The sequence below is a fragment of the Crinia signifera genome, chromosome 1, assembly GCF_055691185.1.
Source record: "Crinia signifera chromosome 1, ASM5569118v1, whole genome shotgun sequence".
NCBI lineage: Eukaryota > Metazoa > Chordata > Amphibia > Anura > Myobatrachidae > Crinia > Crinia signifera.
In genome coordinates, this window is record NC_139217.1 from 439,396,005 (window position 1) to 439,421,788 (window position 25,784).

The 25,784-nt window shown below is 44.3% G+C and overlaps 1 protein-coding gene across 2 annotated transcripts in view; it reads left to right on the plus strand.

Moving 5' to 3' along the window:
- The window catches only part of IL6ST (interleukin 6 cytokine family signal transducer), a 57,481-nt gene that overhangs the window by 20,453 nt on the left and 11,244 nt on the right, over positions 1-25,784 (plus strand). The window contains exons 2-11 of one of the 2 annotated variants that reach the window (XM_083153559.1): positions 6,525-6,584; positions 8,748-9,062; positions 9,784-9,904; positions 12,354-12,476; positions 14,364-14,533; positions 16,168-16,322; positions 18,757-18,913; positions 21,227-21,309; positions 22,275-22,479; positions 25,572-25,760. In XM_083153559.1, coding sequence (XP_083009685.1) covers positions 6,533-6,584; positions 8,748-9,062; positions 9,784-9,904; positions 12,354-12,476; positions 14,364-14,533; positions 16,168-16,322; positions 18,757-18,913; positions 21,227-21,309; positions 22,275-22,479; positions 25,572-25,760 — 1,570 coding nt within the window. In that variant the 5' untranslated portion in view covers positions 6,525-6,532. The remainder of the gene's footprint in view (positions 1-6,524; positions 6,585-8,747; positions 9,063-9,783; positions 9,905-12,353; positions 12,477-14,363; positions 14,534-16,167; positions 16,323-18,756; positions 18,914-21,226; positions 21,310-22,274; positions 22,480-25,571; positions 25,761-25,784) is intronic. The other variant, XM_083153567.1, reaches the window with a different exon arrangement.

The following is a 25,784-nucleotide window of genomic DNA, read 5'->3' on the forward strand; positions in this document are numbered from 1 at the left end:
CTGTTTAAAGATGGTCTAATGTTCTTTTTTCTTTCTTTGTGATAATACGCTGTTTCCACTGCAAGAACTTCTGATGAATTTTTTTTTTTTTTAATTATCTTTATTATTATCCGTAGTAAAAAAAAAAAACTTTGTAACTTTTTCTTCTTTTAACTCTAATCATTTCCATCCAATCCATCTGGAATAAGTGTGTGTGTTATTCTGGGAATTAATATTGATATTGTTAGTGTATTCGAAAGAGTCCACTGTGATAATATCGTCTTCCTTGTAGCTGCGGCTATTTTAGCTATTAATATGCGTTGCCCTTGCGTAAATCTAATTTGCAGGGGATTTACATGAATACTAGGTGATTCATCGCGCCCTACGGGCGCTCTTCACACCGTCGTAAGGGGCTGCGCCCCCTTAATTTGTGAACGTTTGTATATGAGAAATATGGTTAGAATTGTATGAAAGATGCCCTGTATGTTAGGTGTCCGCGAATCGCGGGAGGGGGGGTCGCGGAGGGTGCCGCGAATTGCAGGAGGGGGGGTCGCGGGGGGTGCCGCGAATTGCAGGAGGGGGGGTTGTGGGGGGGTGGATGCTGCGAATCGCGGGAGGGGAGGGATTGCAGAAAATCGCGGGAGGGGGGTCGCGGGGTGGGTTGCCGCAAATCGCGGGAGGGGGGTTACGGGGGCGGGGGTTGCGGCGAATCATGGTAGGGGGGGTCGCGGGGGTGTGCCGTGAATCACAGGAGGGGGGGTCACGGGGTGGGGTGCCGAGAATCGCGGGGGGGGTGTGTGTGTGCCGTGAATCGCGGGAGTGGGGGTTGCGGGGGGGTGGGGGGATTGTGACGCGAATCGCCACAAGAAAAAATCAACACAGAAAGGTCAACACATGTAAATGTTGACATAAGTGTGGCACTTCATTGGTGTCCATGTCGACACATGAGAATGAATATGAAAACATTCAAAAAATGAAAGAAAAAACTTCAAAAACTCATGTCAACCTTTTTCATTGTCGACCATAGCCATGTCAGTGTTTTCCATGTGCAATTTAATTCTGGAGCTGCCGCGAATCGCGGGGGGGTGCCGCGAATTGCGGGAGGGGGGGGCGCGGGGGTGGGTGCCGTGAATCGCGGGAGGGGGGGTTACGGGGCAGGGGTTGCGGCGAATCATGGGAGGGGGGGTCGCGGGGGTGTGCCGTGAATCACGGGGTGGGGTGCCGAGAATCGCGGGGGAGGTGTGTGTGTGTGTGCCGTGAATCGCGGGAGTGGGGGTTGTGGGGGGGGTGTGACGCAAATCGCCACAAGAAAAAATCAACACAGAAAGGTCAACACATGTAAATGTTGACATAAGTGTGGCACTTCATTGGTGTCCATGTCGACACATGAGAATGAATATGAAAATATTCAAAAAATGAAAAAAAAACTTCAAAAACTCATGTCAACCTTTTTCATTGTCGACCATAGCCATGTCAGTGTTTTCCATGTGCAATTTAATTCTGGAGCTGCCGCGAATCACGGGGGGTGCCGCGAATTGCGGGAGGGGGGGGTCGCGGGGTTGGGTGCCGCGAATCGCGGGAGGGCGGGGTTCACAGGGGTTCCGGTGGGGGGTTGCCGCGAATTGCGGGAGGTGGGGGGTCACGGGGGGTGCCGCGAATCGCGGGAGGGGGGGTTGCGGGGGGGTGTGACGCGAATCGCCACAAGAAAAAATCAACACAGAAAGGTCAACACATGTAAATGTTGACATAAGTGTGCCACTTCATTGGTGTCCATGTCGACACATGACAATGAATATGAAAAAATTAAAAAAATTAAAAATAAATCTTCAAAAACTCATGTCAACCTTTTTCATTGTCGACCATAGCCATGTCAGTGTTTTGCATGTGCCATTTAATCCTGGGGCTGCTGCGAATTGCGGGGGGGGGGTGCCGCGAATCGCGGGAGGGGGGTCGCGGGGGGGTTCTTTTTGGCGCGAATCGCGGGAGGGAGGTCCCGGGGGGGGGGGGGTTCCGCAAATCGGGGGGGGGGGGGGGTGGTGTGTCACGGGGGAGGGTTTGCCGCGATTCGCGGGAGGGGGGGGGTCGCGGGGTGGTGGTTATGCCGCGAATTGCGGGAGGGGTCGTGGGGGGGTTCTTTTTGCAGCGAATCGCGGGAGGGGGGGGTCGCGGGGGTGTTTTTGCTGCGAATCGCGGTAGAGGGGGTCGCGGGGGAGCGGGTGTTTTTGCCGCGAATCGCGGGAGGGGGGGGGGGGCGCGCGGGGGGGGGGGGGGAGGTTTTGCCGCAAATCGCGGGAGGGGGGCGCTCACCTGGTGGCTGTGGAGTAGCAGTGCTGGGCAACATGGGAAGGCAGTGGGTGTCTGGCACTGTCTGTGGGCTCACTGGGCTGGTTCTCTGTCACATACCTCCCAACATGACCCTCTCCAGGAGGGACACAATGCTCTGTTTCTAGACTTCCCCTTAATGTATGATTGCCATCACCTGTTTTAAACAGGTTAATTTCTCAGAAAGGTGTTCAGCACAGATGAAGGCAATCACACATTAAGAGGAAAGTCCAGGAACAGAGCGTTATAGACACAGACACCCACTTTGAGTGACAGATGTAGCCAAATATATAGGAGATCCCACAGGGCCCATTCAGGTGTAAGAATTTCCATGATGTCATACGTGTCTTTTATGTAATTACTTACTATTTCCCAATATCTTTTTACTTCCCCGCATCCCCACATGCAATGGAATAGATCCGTCCCTGGTTCTGAGCATTTAAAGCAGGGCTGGGCAATTGCCGCCCTCCAGATGTTGAGGAACTACACATCCCAGGATGCTTTGCATTAGTTTTGCTATGTGGCCATGCTGAAACTGCTGCAAGGCATGCTGGGATGTGTAGTTCCTCAACATCTGGAGGGTCGCAATTGCCCAGCCCTGATTTAAAGCAGTTTGCATCTGTAGATGTTCCCATACGGAACATCCTGTTATTTGTGTAATACAGGTTGAGTATCCCGTATCCAAAATGCTCGGGACCAGGAGAATTTTGGATAACGGATTATTCCGTATTTCGGAATATTTTAATATTTCAATGATGTATTTTGAAGTATCTTGCATTTATGCTGTATAAACACATAATATACACACAAATATATTTTATTACCACATAAAATACACACAAATATATTTTAATTGTTCAAAAAACAAGGTTTCAAAACGTGAAACAAAATTTGTGTACTATCTCAGCACTGAATTTGAATTGATGACGTCATCACCTACTCTCACTTGGAGATTCACGTCAGCAGACTTCAGTTGTTCCACTAGCAGCACAAATCTTCACATGCTGCCGGCTATCTGCCAATACACGCTGATCTGAAATCGTCTCAGCCGCATTTACACAGAGCCGGTCACCGCCGAGTGCTGACTACGTCAAGCCGGCTAAGCTATAGCATCCCAGCTTGTTGCTGGTCACGGACCGCACTCACAGTGGCAGCGCAACCTCTACATGCCACCGGCTGACCGCTACCCAACGCTGACCATATTTCCCAGCCGCAGAAACCCAGCGCTGGTTACCGCTGATTACATCATATATTAGCGGGCTAAGGAACAGCATCCCTGCTTACCGCTGCTACAAACAACACAGGTAAACCTACTTGCTCACCACCGTTATCTGGACTCTACAAGCCAGCTGAAGTGCAGCGCATCCCCCCCCCCTCGCTGCCGGCCATCAGCTGCGTCATCAAACACCTATCACATCAGGTGTACTGAACCCCCATCCAACGAAGCACCCGGTAAATGAAAATTTCCTAAGAACTACTCCTTTTCCGCAGTGGTCAGTGTGGTCAATCCATACTGAACCACTGGCTGGCTACACCGGCACTTGCCGAGAGGAGCAACAGGATTATTCACTAGTGGTGACACCATCTCCCCATAAAAACCTGACTACCGAGTGCTGGAGAATTCCAACTCCGAATTCATTTACTATCAAGGGTGAGCATACATATATTTACCTGTGTCTGCAAATTTCATACTCTTAATTGCTAATATTGTATAAAGTATACAAAGTCCATCTAAGATCTGGACATTCTGTTTCTCACTTTGATCATAAAAGTGATACATCTATCAATTGACTATAGTGTAACAAATTATTATACTGAAAGTCTGCTGCTACCAATACAAAAGATATCTCCATCGATTTGGATTACTATTTCATAGATAATTGTATTGCCTACAATTTCATTGTACTAAAGGAATTTTTTAATGTTTTAATGTGTTGATTACTAATGTAATGCTATATATATATTTTTTTCATTTTTTCATATAAAATAACTAAATTTACAAACAGTGTGTCCATTACTCATTTATCTTCTACAGCCATCTAGTGTGTTCATCATATTATCTATCTATTCTATCAGCAGCGCAATTCACTCCATTACCCCCAAACCCAAAAATAACTAGCAGCATAACATGCCGTATTTTTGTAATTTTTCATTGATATTTATTTTTTGGGCAATGATATACTTGCGTGTCCATATTCTGTTTAGTCTCTATTTCCCAGGCCTTCTGTTTGCTTGTTTACCACTGTTGCCATAAACGATTGAGCCGATGCAGTTGTTTCAAATACATGTTGCTTCCCGCTATGTTGGACTCTTCGCTTAGCTGGATACAGTTGCGAGACGCGTATTCCAGCATTGTACAATGCATTACATATAGGAGTGAATTCCTTCCTTTTCATCTGCACTTCATATGAAAAATCTTGGAATAGCAACAGTCTTTCCCCTTTGTATTCCAGGTCCCGATTTCTCCTAAATGCGTCCATTCATGATTTTATCTGTGTAATTTAGGAGTTTGAAGATCACAGGGTGTGGTCTGCGTTGATCCGGTTGTTCTGGGCCGATGCGATGTACCCTCTCCACCCGCATAGGGTCGTTTATTGCTGTGCATTTTAATTCCTTGGGGAGCCATTTTGAAACAAGTTCCATCAGTAATTTATTTTTCATGGATTCCGATAGGCCTATTAGGTGTATGTTATTGCGTCGGTTTCAATTTTCCAGCTCTTCCAATTTATCTTGACTTGCTGACAGGGATGATGCTTGAGCCACTATAGTTGCTTTAGCCATGTCTAGTTCTTCCTCCACTGCCACGATTCTTTTCTCTGCCTCCTCAAACCGGACATTATACTCTTTTTAAGTTAGACTGCTATCGAGTTTATGGCCTCTTTTAAGCCTGTCAATTTATTGTCCAACAGAGGGGCCAGGATGTCTGATATCTCCTGGGCCTTGAAAGTCGATGACAAACTTTGTTGTGAGGAGTCATTTAAATCTCTTGATAGCTCCTCATCCAGCAGAGATGGAGATGGGCTAACAAAAGATAGGCCTTTGTTTTTGCTGTCCTTGCCATGTTGCCGCATTCCCTTTTCCTCCTTTTTGGGATTTTTCCATGTATTTATCCATAAGACAATGTTCTTATTTGTAATCCACGAATTTTGATCTTTAACCCCTTTTTAGCTGACTGTGGGGTTAAAGTTCTTGATCTATTGTGTCCACAATTGGTTCTGGTTAGGCTGCGGTTGGGTTATGGTGCAGCTGCGTTTCTTTTCCTAGTACCAAGTGTTATATCTGTGTGCATAAAAGTAGCCTCCAAGAAGCCGGTCATCCGCACTTAACCCCCATCTCAAACCATAAAGGCTAGCCAGACTTCTTACTTACAGCCTGATCTATGTTCACTTTTCACCCGATTTCTCGGCCAGGTTTGTCAAAATCTGATGCAAAGTGGCCAAATCGCACTAGTGTATGGCCAGCTTCACACTGCAATTTAGATCTCAGTTTCAACACACCTCACCCATATCTAACTCTCTAACTTGGGAGCCAATTAACCTACCAGTATATTTTTGGAATGTGGGAGGAAACTAAAGTACCCGGAGGAAACCCACGCAAGTATGGGGAGAATATGCAAACTCCACACATTTAGGGCCATGGAGGGAATGGAACCCATGACCTCAGCGCTGTGAGGCAGTAATGCAGCATTATACCATCCGTACTGCCGATTTGGAACGAAGCAATCCAGATGTATTCACCTAAATTTTTCCTCTGTGTGCTACGAGTGTTTCAAATAATGTGTGAGCTTGTGCGACTAGGTATCATGTGCATCGTATCACAATATAGGATGTGCAACTGCGTCTGGATGTGTATCTGCATATGCAATGCTACATTACAAGGTTTACCATAGCTGGTATGACAGAAGCTGCTTGTTCGTATTATGCTCACAGTATTGCATATAAGACGCATTGCAATGGAACAGTTACAGGCAAAGAGGTTCTGTGCTACCGCGTCAACCCATGGCAAAACTAGAAGGGCTGTTTAACACGGAAGGAGGCTAGATGTACGTGCACACCTCTATATGCTATGTCTGTCTCCTAGTCCATGCAATATTTTACTGTGAACACTAGGTGGAGCCAAATATTCATACAAAAACCCCAAGTGGTCTGGTTATGGCAAATCATCTCCTCAGGTGTCTGGGGCTTAAGGAAGTTTTTACTCACCTTCTGTCTTTTCTCTTTCAGGTGCCAACATGATTCATCATTACCTTCTCTGCGTTTTCTCTGCAGTCTTCATTGCACAAGGTACAGTATGTGAGGATGAGACAAAGTAGATCTTATCTGTATGATAATCGTGGAGAGATGACATATGTATTTAAATTATTAAAAAGACCTATAAAATCTGAGCTTTGCTTATGTGCCAGTGTCTGGTTTCCACCAAGTTACTCCCCCTTCACCTGAAAACGGGGATGACACTGTCTTTTATGACTTGTCCATAGGGGCATGCGCTTGGCTCAGGATGCGTGCACTCACTTGCCTTTCATTCACCAGTGTATCGCACATCTGATGTGTATGTACTGGACACTCCTGGCCAGCAGCAGCAGCAGTAAGGAGAGATACGGAGTAGCATACTGTGCTATGCTGGCTTCAGGGCATACTGGCTTCTTAGCAAACCTGTCACTTCTTATTGCGTAGTCCACAAAGCACGTTGTAGTAAGGCAAGAAAAATGTTATTGGATCTGGTAACAGGTCACTTCTCAGATCTAATAGGTTTTCCAATAATGGGGATTTTCATGTATTTTATAATGGTATATTTTGCAAGACATAATGTATATACTACAAGTCTTTACAGAAGTCCTTTAAAACCACAGTCAATTATGGTATCTGATACATTTTAAAAGCAGATTATAGTTTGGGCTGGAGTTTATTTTTGTGAGAATAGAATTTGTAAAATGTGTAGGTGATAAGTCCACTTTAAGCTGTTTCTGTAAAACCCCACTGTTGGGATAGACCATGCAGTGTTTCTGTAAAACCCCGCTGTTGGGATAGACCATGCAGTGTTTCTGTAAAACCCCGCTGTTGGGATAGAGCACACAGTGTTTCTGTAAAACCCCGCTGTTGGGATAGAGCACACAGTGTTTCTGTAAAACCCCGCTGTTGGGATAGAGCACACAGTGTTTCTGTAAAACCCCGCTGTTAGGATAGAGCGCGCAGTGTTTCTGTAAAACCCTGCTGTTGGGATAGAGCGCGCAGTGTTTCTGTAAAACCCCGCTGTTGGGATAGAGCACGCAGTGTTTCTGTAAAACCCCGCTGTTGGGATAGAGCGCGCAGTGTTTCTGTAAAACCCCGCTGTTGGGATAGAGCGCGCAGTGTTTCTGTAAAACCCCGCTGTTGGGATAGAGCGCGCAGTGTTTCTGTAAAACTCCTCTGTTGGGATAGAGCACGCAGTGTTTCTGTAAAACCCTGCTGTTGGGATAGAGCGCGCAGTGTTTCTGTAAAACCCCACTGTTAGGATAGAGCGCGCAGTGTTTCTGTAAAACCCCGCTGTTGGGATAGAGCGCGCAGTGTTTCTGTAAAACCCCGCTGTTGGGATAAAGCGCGCAGTGTTTCTGTAAAACTCCTCTGTTGGGATAGAGTGCGCAGTGTTTCTATAAAACCCCACTGTTGGGATAGAGCACGTAGTGTTTCTGTAAAGCCCCACTGTTGGGATAGAGCATGCAGTGTTTCTGTAAAACCCCTCTGTTGGGATAGAGCGCGCAGTGTTTCTGTAAAACCCCTCTGTTGGGATAGAGCGCGCAGTGTTTCTATAAAGCCCCACTGTTGGGATAGAACGCGCAGTGTTTCTGTAAAACCCCACTGTTGGGATAGACTGAGCAGTGTTTCTGTAAAGCCCCACTGTTGGGATAGACTGAGCAGTGTTTCTGTAAAACCCCACTGTTGGGATAGAGCGCGCAGTGTTTCTATAAAGCCCCACTGTTGGGATAGAGCATGCAGTGTTTCTGTAAAGCCCCACTGTTGGGATAGAGCACGCAGTGTTTCTGTAAAGCCCCACTGTTGGGATACAGCGCACAGTGTTTCTGTAAAACCCCTCTGTTGGGATAGAGCGCGCAGTGTTTCTATAAAGCCCCACTGTTGGGATAGAACGCGCAGTGTTTCTGTAAAACCCCACTGTTGGGATAGACTGAGCAGTGTTTCTGTAAAGCCCCACTGTTGGGATAGACTGAGCAGTGTTTCTGTAAAGCCCCGCTGTTGGTATAGAGCACGCAGTGTTTCTGTAAAACCCCACTGTTGGGATAGAGCACACAGTGTTTCTCTAGGTATTCTGTTCTAAGGATGCCCACTGCTAGTTTGGAAGTAGAGGGACCATGTTTCTGATCACTAGTGGTGGGAAATTACAAGTTCATTTTGCTGTGTGGAATTATATTCTGTCACTAAAACAAATGATTTTCTTTAAAATCCTTGTTTCAGGTGGTGCCTCAATCACGTCATGTGCCCACATCATTCCCCAGTCACCGGTCGTGGAGCTTCACACCAACTTCACAGCTCTCTGTATTCTAAACCAGACCTGTTTGCAGAAGTACAACGACAAAGCCAGTAGTGATAAACTGTACTGGGAAGTCTATACTAACCTGATTCCAGAGAGCCAGTACACCGTGATAAATGAGACCGTGTCTAGCGTGACGTTTGAGCCCACCCTGGATAAGGGTACAAGCCTCACCTGCAGCATTAATATTCATGGACAGATTAAGACCACTCTTCATGGAATCTTTATCACATTGGGCTGTAAGTATGTTAAAGTATATATAAAAGCTATTTCTGCCCGGTGAAAAGACTGCAGGTTTCGCCCCTTTTTGGGGACAAATTTGATTCACCTATTCAATCCCAGTGCTGATTTCCAGCATTGCTGAAAACCGCATGTATTGGCACAACTGCTGCACATTCTTGTGGTTGGCGCCCATGTTGACCCCCCCCCCCCCCCCCCCAAAAAAAGGGGGGGAAATGGCCTGGGTGAAAAATGTGCTCAAAAACGGGCTGAAAATGTGGTAAAACCCCCCCGTTTTACCGCTTTTTCATATGTACTAAAACCTGGCCACACCGTTACCGCTGGGCAGGGTTACCCTATAGAAGCCTATAGGCGCCGCGGACAGCCACGCTGAGCTCTCCCGGCGTAAGGGGAGCAGTGTGTGGTTGGGAGTACAGGTATCGCGGGGGGCCTCTTTCACCGCACCACAATGCCAGCTGCATATGTTAGTACATATGCGCTGGCATTGCGGCGGGGGCGTGGCGAGGGGTGGCGATATCTGTTGATACATCCTGCCCTTTATCACACCTCCTCCCTTATCACTGCTTCATACATCTACCCCGTCGTACCACAGTCCATTTGATCTGACCATTTGGACTCCAGCATGGATATGCTTAAAACCTGGAGTGCTGCCAGTTCATATAAATGTTAATGAATTGTAAAACGCATGTTGTTAATAAATCCGTTCATTGTATTTTGCAGTGCCTCCAGAAAAGCCTAGCAATCTGTCCTGCATTTGTTATAACCGAGAGAGGTTGACCTGCTCATGGAACCCGGGGAGACCAACGATAATACCCACTAAATACACTGTAAAACAGACATGGTAATGAAAGTTTATAAATGACATTTGTTTTGATTTGGATTGTTATATGCAATCAGTGATAACTGGGGGTTGATGTATCAAACAATGAAAAGATGAAGTGAAGGTGGGGCAGTTGCCCCTAGCAACCAATCAGTTTTCTACCTATGGTTTTATACAGCATAATGGGTACTTCTTTAGTTTCACGGCGGCACTTCCCAGCAGGTTGTATGTAAATCGCATGCAATATTTGCATACGATTTGCATACGATTCGATCTGCGATGCGATTTAACACACCCCCACTATCCACATCAGCCCGAAACGTGGCGAGCTCAGTGTTCCCCGTGAGGGGACGCGGTACACATACTCCCGACCTTTTCATACCCCCTCTATCCACATTGGCGTGGAGCTGATTTTATAAAGTGTGGCGAGCGGAGCGAGCCACCGAGCCCGAAGCGTGGCTTCGGGCTAGTTTTCCGCTGTGCTCGCCACGCTTCGGCGGCTTGCTGCGCTCACCACACTTTGTAAAATCAAACGATATTCGCATACGATGCGATCTGCTGGGAAGTGCTGCCGTGAAACTAAACAAGTACCGCATATTGTATTTGATACATGCTACCTTTTAAAGCTGGTTGCTACAGCCAACATCTCCACTGGTCCTCTTATCACTGCTTTATAAATCAGCATGGAGAGCTTGTGCAGTCTTCTGTTCCTCAGTAAAAAGTAAGCAGAATTGTATAGTGATAACCTCTTATTCAGTAACTGTCTCTTTAACCGTTTTGGACAGAAATATTCATGACAATGCAGACAAATAATTTTATTATGACCTGTGCATAATCCTGTATATTATCTCATCCCAGAAAGGGTTATGGGATAGGGAGGTTGGCAGCACCTGCAGTATCAGAGCCTTATTCTGTAGGGTATATGCCCTACACCCACACATTACACACATGAATACGGAGCATTTATGGCGCGATCACATTTCACGCAAACTGTTTCTGTATTAGAAGATCTCTTATTAAGGGGATGTTGATAAACCTACTCCTGTTTTGTCTGTATTAGCACTTTCCTTTTCGCTCTCCAAGTTTGTCTGTATGTAGTTAAGTGCTGCTCATCAGAGAGTTCCTGCATAATCTACCTCTGCGGCTTGGCACCTGCATAATCCTGATGCAAAGCAAATGCTTTCCTCCTTTGTGCATGTGCAAGTTGGTGAGGCGGTCTATCTTATTAGCCAATTGTACACACTGTTGGTGTGAGCCGGTGTAATGTCCCTGATTCTGGTTGGCTCGCAAAGGAGACTCCCGCACCCCCGCTACTTACTGAATTTCCCCGTGGCACTGAGAATGGATGTTTTGCATAAACTTCCATTCGCAGGCTTGTGTGCGGGCCCAAAATCATTTGATGACCATCGCCGACCATCTAATGATTTCTGTAGCGCTTGCAAATCTCGCAAAGTCAGTCTCTATTGACTTAGATTAGCAGCGCCCTACCCCGGAAGGCAGATGGTTGCCCCTATTCGGAAGTGGGGACACAGCGTTTTCCTGGGCGCATCCACCGTTTTCATGGGTACACCCAGGAAACGCAAATGCAAACACCTCCTTCCCATCTCCTTTTATGCCACCCCCGGTGCGAGCACCACAGAGACTAGTGGCAAGTCTCCGGAGGTGCTCGCAGTGAAGACCGGAACATGCGCATAAGCAGGCCTTCAACATCGGTCCCCTAGGCAAATCCGCATGATGAACCAGAATCTCCCCAATAGGCAGATGAGATTTAGACTTTGCCCGCACAAATCTTTGTCTTGAACAATAGCCAATATAAGCTGAGCTTCTTGCACCTCTATATTTACTGGTTCTGCACAGCCCCAACACTACTTACAGGGGCTGTAGGAATATGTCCTTTCTCCACTTTTTAAGTGACTAACCAAATAATATTTTTATGTCAACTGTTTGAGGAGAACGTACAAAGGCTCATAGGGGTGGTCCAGCAATACATTGGTCAGAACAAAGGGGTCGATTTTAATTCACAGCTCTGTGATTAGTGCCGGGAGGAAGCAGCCAGAGTTATTCTAATCTTTGCTCTGCTAAAGTCCAACTAGTAGATTTCCAACAAAACTAGATTGGCGGTGCGCTCTTATGCCCTAGCGTAGAGGTTCAATAACTCTGGTAGCTTCCTCTGTGTTGTATGTAGAATATAGCTGATGGCCCTTGTTGGAACCAGACCTTGCGCTCCTACATAGCTCTTATTCCATATCACCATATATAGAGATCTGTATTTAGAGTTTCCTTTCCTGTTCTATGTAATTCTCCTGTAATCAGGCACGGAGCCATGCTTAGGCTTTCTGCAGCTTTCTTTATTAACCGTGTGCTTTCTCCTGATCTGTAACCAATGTCTTCCAGGCTTTCTCTGTAGCTTGTCTAACCCTCTGGGCTGTCTCCCTCTTGTGTGTGCTTGTCTTTTGCTGCTGTACTATAGGAACATATTGGACGAGGCCAATAGCCCCTCATTGATGCAACGCAACCTTATTAGCTACCCTGATGTTCAGGCAAAAGGCAGGACCCTTTCCAATTATGTGTATTCCAAAACCCAGAGACCAAGGTAAGTAAGGTGGTCTCGGGACGTGAACTGCTAAACAAGCGGTTATCATTTGTGTGCTCATTCATTCATTCATCTCCATTACTTACACAAAGAATTACTGATATATATTCTTTATTTTTTGTAGTTGTAAATGTTTCATACCTTTTAAAAAGACTTCAGGGGCTTTATATAAATTAAAACTAGAATATGATAATCATAGGTGTATTACAAATAATATAGATCTTTTCATATCTTAAATACTTTGTTTTAATAGTTACATCCTAAAGGGGTGGATAGAGGAAAAAACAAAAAAAATGACCAGGCTAATAGCCCCTCATTGATGCAAAGACACCTTAGTTACCCTGCTGCTAGGGCAGAAGGGAGAACCCTTTCCAATTATGGGTATTCCAAAACCCACAGATGAAGGTAAGGTGGTCTCTGATGGTTTAGAAAGTAACCAGGGATGATCATCATGTATGTGTGTGTTTCCGCATTCATCTCCATTATTTACAGGAATAATTACATCTATATAATTTTTGTTTTATATATATTTTTATTTGCCATTGTAGAGGTACAGTATGAGTGCATGTTTATGTATTTTAACCATTAAAAAAAAAGGGGGGGTGTTCTACGTAACTCTTTCAAAACATTCAATAAAACCTGGTCTCCCTGGCTGACCTCTCAGAATACCCCTCCCCCCTCAATTAGTCTCTAGAACACCTCACCGAGGCCACCCCTCCCACTCTTTCTCTCCCTCTGTCCTTCTGTCTATCCTTTTCTCTTAACTTCTATAAACTCTCTTCTCTCCCTCCATCCGCCTTTGGTTCCTTTACTCGCCTCGCGGAAATGTCTTTCCTGGGCGGTCGGCCACACTGCCATCGCGAGGCTCTCTTTCTTTCTTAAATGGAAAAATCTTGAATCACCTTATTGTAAGCCCATTCAATGTTGTCATTGTAAATGTCAAGGTATTTTGCTACACTTGTCAATTGCTCGTGATTCACCCAATAAAATGTGTTTAAAAAAAAAAAAAAAAAAGGGGGGGTAATTGTAATGCTGCCATATGATCCTTGGCAACTTTTCAAAAATGCTGGCCCTTTGCAGGTGACCCTGAATATTTGGCTGCTTTAATTCCTGAGAGACTAGTGCAATTACTGAATGCTCTTATATGGGTGTGGATTTTGTCATTGTCCCTGTACATATAAATCCCTGAAGCAGTACAGTACATAAACTATAAACTCATAAACGTAAATCCCTGAAGCAGTACAGTACATAAACTATAAACTCATAAACGTAAATCCCTGAAGCAGTACAGTACATAAGCTATAAACTCATAAATGTAAATCCCTGAAGCAGTACAGTACATAAACTATAAACTCATAAACGTAAATCCCTGAAGCAGTACAGTACATAAACTATAAACTCATAAACGTAAATCCCTGAAGCAGTACAGTACATAAGCTATAAACTCATAAATGTAAATCCCTGAAGCAGTACAGTACATAAACTATAAACTCATAAACGTAAATCCCTGAAGCAGTATAGTACATAAACTATAAACTCATAAACGTAAATCCCTGAAGCAGTACAGTACATAAGCTATAAACTCATAAATGTAAATCCCTGAAGCAGTACAGTACATAAACTATAAACTCATAAACGTAAATCCCTGAAGCAGTACAGTACATAAGCTATAAACTCATAAATGTAAATCCCTGAAGCAGTACAGTACATAAACTCATAAACGTAAATCCCTGAAGCAGTACAGTACATAAGCTATAAACTCATAAATGTAAATCCCTGAAGCAGTACAGTACTGTACCTCTTTGTGAGTGTTTTTTCTTTTATGGTGCGTATATATTTTTAGATCTTGCACATAAAGATATAAATAATAATTTTTCTGATTTGCAGGAGAAATAACCAATCACGGAAGGACTGCGAAGCTTTAGAAGCGAACAACTCGTGCACGTTAAATTATCCAGACTTCGAGTTCTACATCGACACAAACTTCTCGGTGGAAGCCAAGAATGATCTTGGTACAGTTGAATCGGACCGGATAACAGTTGATATTTTTAATCTAGGTAAGTATGCCTCTCTCTGTGCGCAGATGTACTAAGCCTTGGAAAGAGTTAGTGGGGAAATTTGTGTGCGATTTGTGTGCTCATTCATTCATCTCCTTTACTAACTACGCCCCATTAAAATGACAACCAAATTTTTTTTGAATGATGTTTGTATTTTTTGTCTGAATGTGTGTATTGTCAATTGGAGTGAGAGTAAGCAATTGTGGGCGTTAATGGGGGTGGTGGGGGTGTGGTGTTGTGGGGTCGGGGTAACATGGGTTATGGATGTTGTTGCTGTGCTGTAAGTGTAGGTAGGTTTAAAGGGGTTGGGATCATTTGGTCTATTGCATTATGGTCGAATCCATTAGGTCGACATGCTAAAAGGTCGACATGACTCTAGGTCGACATGGGAAAAGGTCGACATGATTCTAGGTCGAAAGGTCATTAGTTCGACAGGTCATTAGTTCGACAAGGTCATTAGTTCGACATTGTCTATGTCGACATTCACAAGGTCGACATGGGGTTTTTCACTGTTTTTTTACCTGAATGTCAACACAGTCGACATGGACACAGTTTAAAGTGCACTGCATCCCCTCGCATCGCTCGCTGTGCTCGCTATGCGTCGGGCACGGTGCCTCGCTACGCTCGGCACACTATTTTATTCTCCCACCACGCCCTAGTGGATGGTAGGGCATGAAATACCGCCTGTCAGCACATGTTGGCTCAAAAAACAGTGAAAAACTCCATGTCGACCTTGTGAATGTCGACATAGACAATGTCGAACTAATGACCTTGTCGAACTAATGACCTTGTCGAACTAATGACCTGTCGAACTAATGACCTTTCGAACTAGAATCATGTCGACCTTTTCCCATGTCGACCTAGAGTCATGTCGACCTTTTAGCATGTCGACCTAATGGATTCGACCTAATGACTGTCGACCATAATGCAGTAGACCAAATGACCGCATCCCGTTTAAAGTGCATGGGTTGGTGGTAGTGGTGGAAAGAAAGTGGGTGTGTGTATTGGGGGAGCATGAAGGGGTGTTACAATAGAGTGCTAAAATACCTGTTATCCGTTGGTGGTATAGTGCTGGCCTGGTGTCGGAGTGGAGCTGTATTGTAATAGTTACAGTTCCACCTTTATAATGTTTATTGAAGCCTCCGGAGTGCCATTATTTGTTGGATAGTCTGCATAAACTTTCTCTTTGAGCACCGGGGCGAGCTGCTATTGGATTCTATGTGAGTGCCGGATGATTTGGAATATATAGATAGAATGTAGGAGATGGCGGCACCTGGAAATAAATGACACCAGGTCGATTTGGGCCAGCGTTTCAAAGCCAGATGGCTTCTTTATCAAGGTGCACGTTCTCCTGCACCTTGATAAAGAAGCCACACGGCTTTGAAACGTTGGCTCAAATCGGCCTGGTGTCCTTTATTTACGGGTGCCGCCGTCTCCTACATTCTACTATCGTGACAGTGTGTCTTTCGGAGGGTTCTGGCTTATTCCTAATTGATTCTTCATTCTACTGCATGTTTGGAGTGCCGCCACAAAGTTAAGTATGTATGTTTGTATTTAAATATTCTAATGTGTGTCTTGCCAAAGTTCTAAATGTATATTTCTATTTTCCTTTTTGTTTATATATGTACATGAAGTTATGCCCAATCCTCCAGAAATTGTGCGAGTGGTATCGGCTGCAGAGCTACAAAAGGCTTTGAAAATTGAGTGGAAAAATCCAAAGAACGACTTTTTGACTTTTTTAAAATATAACCTGCGGTATCGGACCAGTGAGAGCACAGAATGGGATGAGGTACCTGTACCCCTGCTTGCACAATCCAATGGAGATCAATATTTCATGACCTAGTTAAATAGCAGATAACACATAGCAAATTAGTTTCCTTGCGCATCAGACGCATCAGTGGTAATTTCCAAATGCTATCCATGGTTTAAAGAGCATTTAATAGCTAGAACCTGGTTGTCCTAGGCTAAAGGCATACAGCCATGACCCATTCTATAAGGTACAAAATGCTCTGTTTGCCAGTGGCAGATGCAGAGTTGGGGCACCACAGTCCAAAATTCAAATAGTGAAACCACCCAAACTGTCAGTGAGTCCGGGACTGTGGTGGATCAGTGCAGAACAGCCTTTCCACTCCCGAGCACAGTGTTCCCAACCTCCTTCCATACACTAGGGAGATTCCACAGCAATTTGGGCTCTTTTCATCCAATTCCTGTGAGAGAAGTGTCAAAAGCGCATGTGCTCTGTGGCATCATGTCCGACGCAATGCGCGGTCCTGTGTGCATCGTATCCGAGCCTGAAGATCGCATGGGCTGCACAATAGACATATATAGCATCACCAATCCTCTGGCAGGCTTGGCTGGGATCGCATACAAGTCTCCCTTGTGTATGGCCATCTTAACCCTTTGAGTGCCAACATCTGTGAGAGATGTTCAAAATATCAGCTAAAAATGCCAGCGTCGCTCACATTTGTTATATAAATTCAAATAACAAATGTCTGTAAAAATAGATGATATTTCCTATATAAGGTAACATTACCGGTCATAATGATGAATAAAAATGTTTGCTTGGCAATTTTCACACCTATTTTGACAAATTCCCTTGGCATACAAACCGTTGAGGCACATTACCGACCCAGCTTAGGTGACTTAATACCACTGTCATTGTGATTTTAACGATCTGTGCTCAAACATGGATATCTTTTAAACCTGGACTGTAGTTTTCCTTGAGAACCGCAGTTTGGAAACACTGCTGTGATGTATTAGTGTGTAGGACCAATACACATCATCAGAACCATGGCCTGTGAATATATATTTTGGATGTCTGTATGACTTATATTATTTGATAGCCTACGTAATGTTTGTTGGCTATCATTCTATAGATGGCCAGACCTGGGGTTTGTCCTTTTCTCCTAGGCTTCATTCTCAAGATTGGCATACATTCTGGGGCTTGGATGCTGTTGGCAACGCCATCTAAAGATGGTGGTACTTATGTAATATCTGGGCTCCCGTTTTTCTAATGAGACCGCGTCCCCTCGCCACGCTTCGGGCATGGTGGCTCGCTGCGCTCGCCACACTATATAAAATCAACTCCATGAGTAGTTGGATAGTAGGGGTATGAAAAAATGGGGTGCATTTAACATGGGAGCCCAGATAATACATAAGTACCAAGATGGCATTACACTATAGAAGAGTATAGGCTTCTTATCGTCACGAGCTGTCCAAGCATAATGTCGACATGGGGAAGGTCGACGTGGGGTTTCTTACTTTCTTTTGAGCTGACCTGTGACAACAAGCGGTATTATGACAAGCCTACATATATACAGTATATACTTACCCACAACATCATTAGTGGAGTTATGGTACTTGTGTATTATAGCGGCGCCCATCGCATCGCATCGCATAGCATACCATAAGGCATGCGATGGTATGCGATGCGATATTGTACAATGTCATACAATTTTAAAATTGTATGACATTGTGTATGGCATACAATGCGATGCGATAAAAAATTGTATAAGCACCCTAATGGGTGCTTACAATGTGAAATGCGCCCCCCACCCACTATAAACGTGAACCCGAAGTGTGGCGGTACGCGTCCTCCGACCTTTTCATACCCCCACTATCCACGTCGGCGTGGAGTTGAGAATAGAAAGTGTAGCGAGCGCAGCGAGCCACCGAGCGCGGGCTTCACAGGTATCGGCGGCCCCTCGCGGGGCGCGCTGCGCTCGCCACGCTTCGGGCTCGGTGGCTTGCTGCTCTCGCCACACTTTCTATTCTCAACTCCACGCCGACGTGGATAGTGGGGGTATGAAAAGGTCGGAGGACGCGTACCGCTGCGCTCGCTGCGCTTCGGGTTCACGTTTATAGTGGGGGGTGGCGTGGGGGTGCATTTCAGATTGTAAGCACCCTTTAGGGTGCTTATACAATGTTTTATCGCATAGGGGCAAAAATCGCGTTGCATCGCATGCCATCGGGTGCATGGCATGCGATGCGATAAAAACATTGCGCAATGTACATCGGGGGCGCCGCTATAATACACAAGTACCGGAGTTATTTATCGTCTTTTAAGCGTTGGATATAGGAGAGCATAAAGCGCAAATGCAAGATGTATATAGATCATTTTTACCAATATCATTAAAAAAAAAATTATTCTAATATGCTGAAATACAACATTGAGGCAGCACCTGCAAACTGGTTACTGACCATGCCTGTATTTATTTTATCAGGTTCCATCAAGTGACATAAACTCCCTCAGAACTTCCTACACACTGCAAGGTCTGCAGCCATACACAGCCTATGTCATTTCTCTCCGCTGTAAGCAGACTGACACTGGGTTCTGGAGTAATTGGAGTAAGGAATATACAGCCACCACGCCTGAATCTAGTAAGTCATGGAGGATGTGAGCTTTCACAGGCCAGTCCATATTACCTTATGTCTCATGTCCACCCATTCTATTCATGTTTGGTAGATCTGCATGTTGATTGCTCACCTCTGCAGAATTTCTAGAGCTCTTTAAATTATCAGTGAAGTTGCATTCATTATATTGTTATATATTTTGGCATTTGTAGAAAAAGTAAAAATAGTTTTTCGGCATTGCAGTTGGGGTCATTTAGCTAAATGACAAAATTAGTTTATTGCTTTGTGCTTACAGTATATAGATGTGTCCACCTACATCTAGCCTCATTTCTGGTTAAACGGCCCTCCCAGTCCCACCATGCCATGGCACATCGAATGTCTCTTTTCAGTCTCATTAAAACGCATCTTATTTGCACAATTGAGTGATGCACAAGCATGCTTTATATTCAGTGTGACTGCAGCTGTATCTGCATATGAAATGCTACGTTACTGGTGTCGAGGAAGAAAACACTGTAATGTTCCATTTATTATGCAGCCCAGAATCTCTTGGAACCACCTATATTATCTACGCTAATGTGCCCTTGCACCAACACTACTCTCACCAATAAGCTTACTACCTACACTAGTGCACCCTTACACTGACCATATACTACCTACACTAATGCACCCTTACACTGACCATATACTACCTACACTAATGCACCCTTACACTGACCATATACTACCTACACTAATGCACCCTTACACTGACCATATACTACCTACACTAATGCACCCTTACACTGACCCTATATTAGCTACACTAGTGCGCCCTTACACTGACCCTATACTACCTACACTAATGCACCTTCCAACCTACAGACCTATACTTCACACCAACATTACTCCAACCTACACTAGGTACACTATTGCACTCCCACCTCGACTATCTAAACTGATGCACCCACACCAACCTGCCTATACTACCTAAACATGACCTTACTCCCCACTATACTACCTACACTAATGCAACTTCACATGACCCTACTCAAGGGACCCATGTTCTGCAAGTCCAGCACAACAAAGTCCATATAAAGGATAACTGGATTGCAGATAGTACAGCAGAGGTTGGATGCTGCAGGTAGAGGAGCTGGGTACTATGCACACAGGAGGCGGATATTAGAACAGTGTGCTACTCTACAGCAGTGCAGGAGGCTGATGTTGCAGGGTGAATGCTGTACAGCAGGGGTGGCCAAACCTATCCTCAAGATCGACCAACGGTGCATGTTTTCCAGGCAACCTGTGGATCTATAGTAGGAATGAATGCAGCAGGTTTGAAAATGTGACAGTAATGACTACAGCTGTGCACCAGCTAGGTAACCTGGAAAACGTGGACCGTTGGTAGATCTCGAGGACCGGTTTTGCCACCCCTGCTGTACAGCAATGCTACCTTTTTATTTTATGGGCTGTGTGAGTAATATGACAGTCGCTGATTTGGTTAGTAATCACTCACATATTTATCTCCAAGCTTTGTTACACACAAGTCTTCCCCTTACCTCTAGAAAGAAGCTGAGTGATCACCTACATTATTACCTAGTGATTACCTGCTATTATAGCACCACTACCTGCCAGCAGCATACTTACCTGCTGGTGAGCTGTGTAGAACCAGCCCCCTACACTGAGGCTTCAATCCAGTGTCTACGACAGTGAGTACGGCTGCACCTGTCACATTAAATAAACACCATTGAGTACGTAACTCTGGCTGTTCATAGCACAAGTCATCTGCTGGCGTGTTCATTCTATACCTCTGCAAACACCTGCACATGTATCATTCCCGACAGCTACAACCCTGCAGTGTAATGCCATTATTCTCTGTAATCTATCTCTGCCACATGTATAAGTACATAGGCGATTTAGGATCTATACGGTAAATGCCGGGATGTGCCGCCTTGTGGATGCGATGCTTAGTACATTCTGCCCACAGTATCCTGAGCTCTTGATAAAAACATTTTCTAATTGGATTCCATAATATCACTGCACTGTTCCTAGTGTGGTGATGAATGTCATTAACCCGGCTTAATGGCTTATTGTAGGACACCCATGCTCTCCATTGGTGATCTCTATGGTTACCTTGGCAGTGGCCCTTTTGTATTGCCGGCCTAATTTGCCCCTTGACCTCCTCCACGCACACACCAATGTTACAGAAAACCAGATGTTTTTCCATTTCTCTAAATGCTGTAAAGATGGGCAGTTCTGTGGCACATTGCGACCACCAAGAGAGATCCACAGCTAAAGTCACACAGGAAACTGCAAATGGTAAATTAAATAACGGCCATAACTTTGTCCCTTTCTATTCCCCAGCACCATCCCGTGGTCCAGAACTTTGGAGGAAGATCAGTGATGAAGACGAGGACGGGAAGAGGATTGTTCGGTTGATGTGGAAGGTAAATACTGTCATTTACTTGTAGCCCATCTAAGCATGCTGCTTAACATTATAAATAAGATCTAGAGGGGGGTATAATAGTACAGTATGTCACCAGCATGGATAGGAATATTGCCTATCAAATCTAGAATTCAAATACGTTTCTACACTAGAGATTTTTCCTGTATTTGTTCTGATCACTGGTACTTCCATACTAAGGAATAAGACTCGCAAGTAAAATTGTACAGGTGTGTACGCGCGTGAGCGGCTGTTGTTTGTGGACGGTCCAACGGGAGTACGGTCGGCCGAACGGTTGCAAGAAACAGGGATTGTATATATGTGTACCCAGCTTTACTGGTGGGTTCATTAGGGTACCTATAGGAATATCCATACATGTGGTGGCGTGTATTATGTCACTACAATATGGCAGTGTAGTGTTGTCTGAAGAACAGCATAATTGTCACATTCAAAGTAGGGATGGTCATCATTGCCATCGATGGCAAAAGTACAACTGGCCATCGAAAGTGTATTATTATTCAATGGATGACCATCAATGTTTTTACATATTGATGGTCATCCATTTTCTTTGATTGGCCTGTGGTCCAATCAAAATACAGGGGTGGGGCATTGCGGGTGTCGGGGGTGGAGCTATGCTCCGTGTCCCGGCCCCTTAAGGAAAAATAAAAAACTAAACTATTTGTTTAAGCTTGACATCGATGGTGGGAAACCATCTGGTTCTCCCCATCGATGGCAAAACTATTCAACATTGGCCATAAACAATCGATGATTTCTAATGGTCGATGGCCATTCCTAATTCCAAGAAAGATAAGATAGTGGTAGGATTCTCACTCTTCTACATCACATACCAGTATATTGTGCAGTAACATAAATGTGTGAGTTACAATATATAAAATGTATTTACTTTTATATTCGCGTTTTGGTCATAATCAAAATAAAATAAAACCTTTTTTTTTTTTTTGTGACCAGATTTCACCATCCTATGCTAATGGCATAATACTGACATACAATGTTAGCATTAGGAAAGCCACAAAGATAATCGAGTCTTTCACTGCAAATGGCCCAAGCTATAATCTAACAGTCTTCAGATCCCCGTTACAAGTATCGGTCACCGCCTCTAACAGCTACGGGACCTCTCCTGCAACCACTTTGATTATTCCAGCTGCAAACCTGGGTATGTATTTAGTCTCTGTATACCTCTGCATAATGTGACTGTGCTACAGCATACAAATATCTGATGATATAGAATTACATACATACAGATAGTGGTAGATGCGGTACTTGTTTCCTTGCACGGCGCCCATCACATACCATGCCATAAGGTATGCAATGCGATATTCGGGAAAATGACCCTGATGGTACAATTAAATATCGCATAGCATCACATGCCAGCAAATCGCATGCGATGCGATTTTTAATTGTACAACCCTGATGGGTGCTTACAATGGTAAATGCACCCCCATTGTCCACGCCACCCCCACTATCAACGCCAACCCAAAGCGTGGCGAGCGCAGCGAGGCCGCAAGGGGCGGCGGTACGCGTCCTCCGACCTTTTCATACCCCCACTATCCACGTTGGCGTGGAGTTGAATTTAGATAATGTGGCGAGTGCAGCGAGCCACCGAGCCCGAAGCGTGGCGAGGGGACGTGGAATACAAGTTGAGTAATTTGCGTCCCCTCGTGGGGCTCGCTGCGCACGCCACACTTCGGGCTCGGTGGCTCGCTGCGCTCGACACACTATCTGAATTCAACTCCCCGCCGACGTGGATAGTGGGGGTATGAAAAGGTCAGAGGACGCGTACAGCCGCCCCTCGCGGGCTCGCTGCGCTCGCCCAGCTTTGGGTTGGCGTTGATAGTGGGGGTGGCGTTGAGAATGGGGGTGCATTTCACATTGTAAGCACCCAATCAGATCGCATCGCATGCCGCTATATTGCGATGCGATGCTGTACGATGGAAATCGGGGGCGCCGTAGATGCTCAATTAGTTCAGTAATATTACTCAGGTACATAAGGGAGGGGTTAATACTGAGTAAGTAAACAAGACATTTTTTCAGTATTAGTATTAGTAACCAATCTTGAACACTACATGATAATAGAATTCCGAGATATTGGTTACATATACCTGCGCAGGTGTATGGTATGCCCCCAAGCCACGTCAAGGCTTCTCTGTATATTGGGGGTCCCTAGCGCTATATCTAGGTGCAGGGTGCGGCACCCCAAAAACTATCATAAGCTAGGAAGCCCAGTGCGGCACGCCAGTGAGATACAATAGTTAGTAATAATAAGTGATAGGAAGCCGAAGCTATATATAGAGAGATCAAATGAAATGTAATTAAAATAAGAGAGAGATAGTGTTAGTGAGGGAAAAGTGTTAATAGAATGTAAGGGCGTGCCGCACTAAAGCCACCCAGCCCAACCAGTCCATTGGCACCGCACCCCACACCACGGTTACCCTAAATTCGGTCTACGATTAACCAGCAAGGAGCCACATGATAATGGCTCCTTACTTGATATATCCATACTAAGAGCTACCTACCTTTGAGCAACCCCAGACTACTCCATGTGGCATATCAGGACCCATATCTCCTAATATGGGCTCCCTTCTGCCTCTAACAACATACATACAGATAGTGATAGATGCTCAATTAGTTCAGTAATATTACTCAGGTGCATGAGGGAGGGGTTAATACTGAGTAAGTACACAAGATCTTTTTTCCCCAGCTCACTGAATAGTATTCGTAACCAATCTTGAACACTACATGATAATAGAGTTCAGAGATATTGGTTACATATATAGAATTACATGAATGCTTATGGCTAACCTGTTCCTTTTTATAAAATTAATTGATAATTGTTTTTATTCTGTAATGACAGTCCCAGATTGGGCTTTATGATCCCCATAATGGTACTCTTATGCAGGATTGGTTTTTTGGGTAGTCCCTGGCTACAGTATTCCGTATTCTCTGCATTGCCTGTCATTACGGCTCTTCCCCATTGCAATTAATGCTGGCTTTTATTTCTGGGTATAGGTCATTGCCTCTGACATTACTTCCTGGCAGTTTAATCCTGTGTTACAGCGCCATCTTGTGTTGGCGGATTCTAATGGTTTACCAGGATAATTTTGCTCCTTTTGAAAGTACAAAAGTGGTGTCTTTGGGGGAAATTTGTAAAAAAAATAGGTGTATTTGTATCCAGAAATACACTTATTTTTGACATTTACTATCCCGAAAATACGGCAATTCGTATTGATAGCACATCAAGACGAATACGAATTGCCGTATTTTCGGGATAGTAAATGTCAAAAATAAGTGTATTTCTGGATACAAATACACCTATTTTTTTTACAAATTTCCTTTTAGTAAATTTCCCCCTTTGTATCAATTTCAACTGTGGTTTGTTTTTAATATATAATAATTTTTTCTTTAATTATCTGCACAGTATTGATAATTTCTACTTCTGTTTACCTGTTTTAATTAGTTATTGCCCCAGGTGGAGCACCCCCCACCCAAAAAAAAAAAAAAAATTATACGTTTTGGTGTGTCCCATACTTATGAGACATTAGTAACCAGCTGCGATCTTGTTTAGCCCAACAATAAAAGTTTTTTGCCTCGGATAACTAGGATGTCAAAATGTCTATCTACTACACAGATGATAAGTTCTATGACTATAGTAGCCAGACTGTACACCGACTGACAGATTACGTGTCGTCCCCCCGTCCCTCCAGCCTCTCCCACCCGTTTTTCCTTTCTTTACCCCCCCACCCATCCTATTTTAATTTCATTACAAGTGTTAAATTCTGACTATATTATGCCACTGCTCTGGGTTTATCCTCAGTTATTAGTGTTTGAGCAGGGATATAAGCTGTATACACTTATGTTACATGTTTTATACTGTTACAAACAATAGACGTGATATACAGTAAACAACCTTTATAGAAAATTATTTCTGATGTCTAGTTGGATATTTAAAATGGTTACACCCATTGCGGGTCTTATTTTATGTTCTCCTTTTGTACATTTGTAATGATTGCAGAATTCAATAAATATATTTGAAAAAATTTGCCTCACGGGCCATAGGAAGGTTGCTTATTCATGATTCCATTTGGGGTACCCTTTTATTTTGGTGAAGGTTGGGACCAGGGCCTGTTACTAATGTGGCATTAGATGTCATTATGAGTGACTATTGCCTCCTCCAGTGTTATTGGCCTGTTCTGTTCTGTTCTTTTTTTGTTATATTTATTTTTTTGTTTGGTTTTCATATTTTTAAAGCTGCCCCACAGCCACAAGAAATTGATGTGAAGGCCTTTCCCAAGGATGGGAAGCTTTGGGTTGAATGGAGCACCCCAAGAACACCTGTAATTGGTTATGTGATTGAGTGGTGTAGTAATACAATAGTAATGGACTGTGACGTTCAATGGCAGCGGGAGCAAAGTTCCACCGTGGGAGCATTTCTTAGAGGTAAGGAAATTCTAAGCATGAATA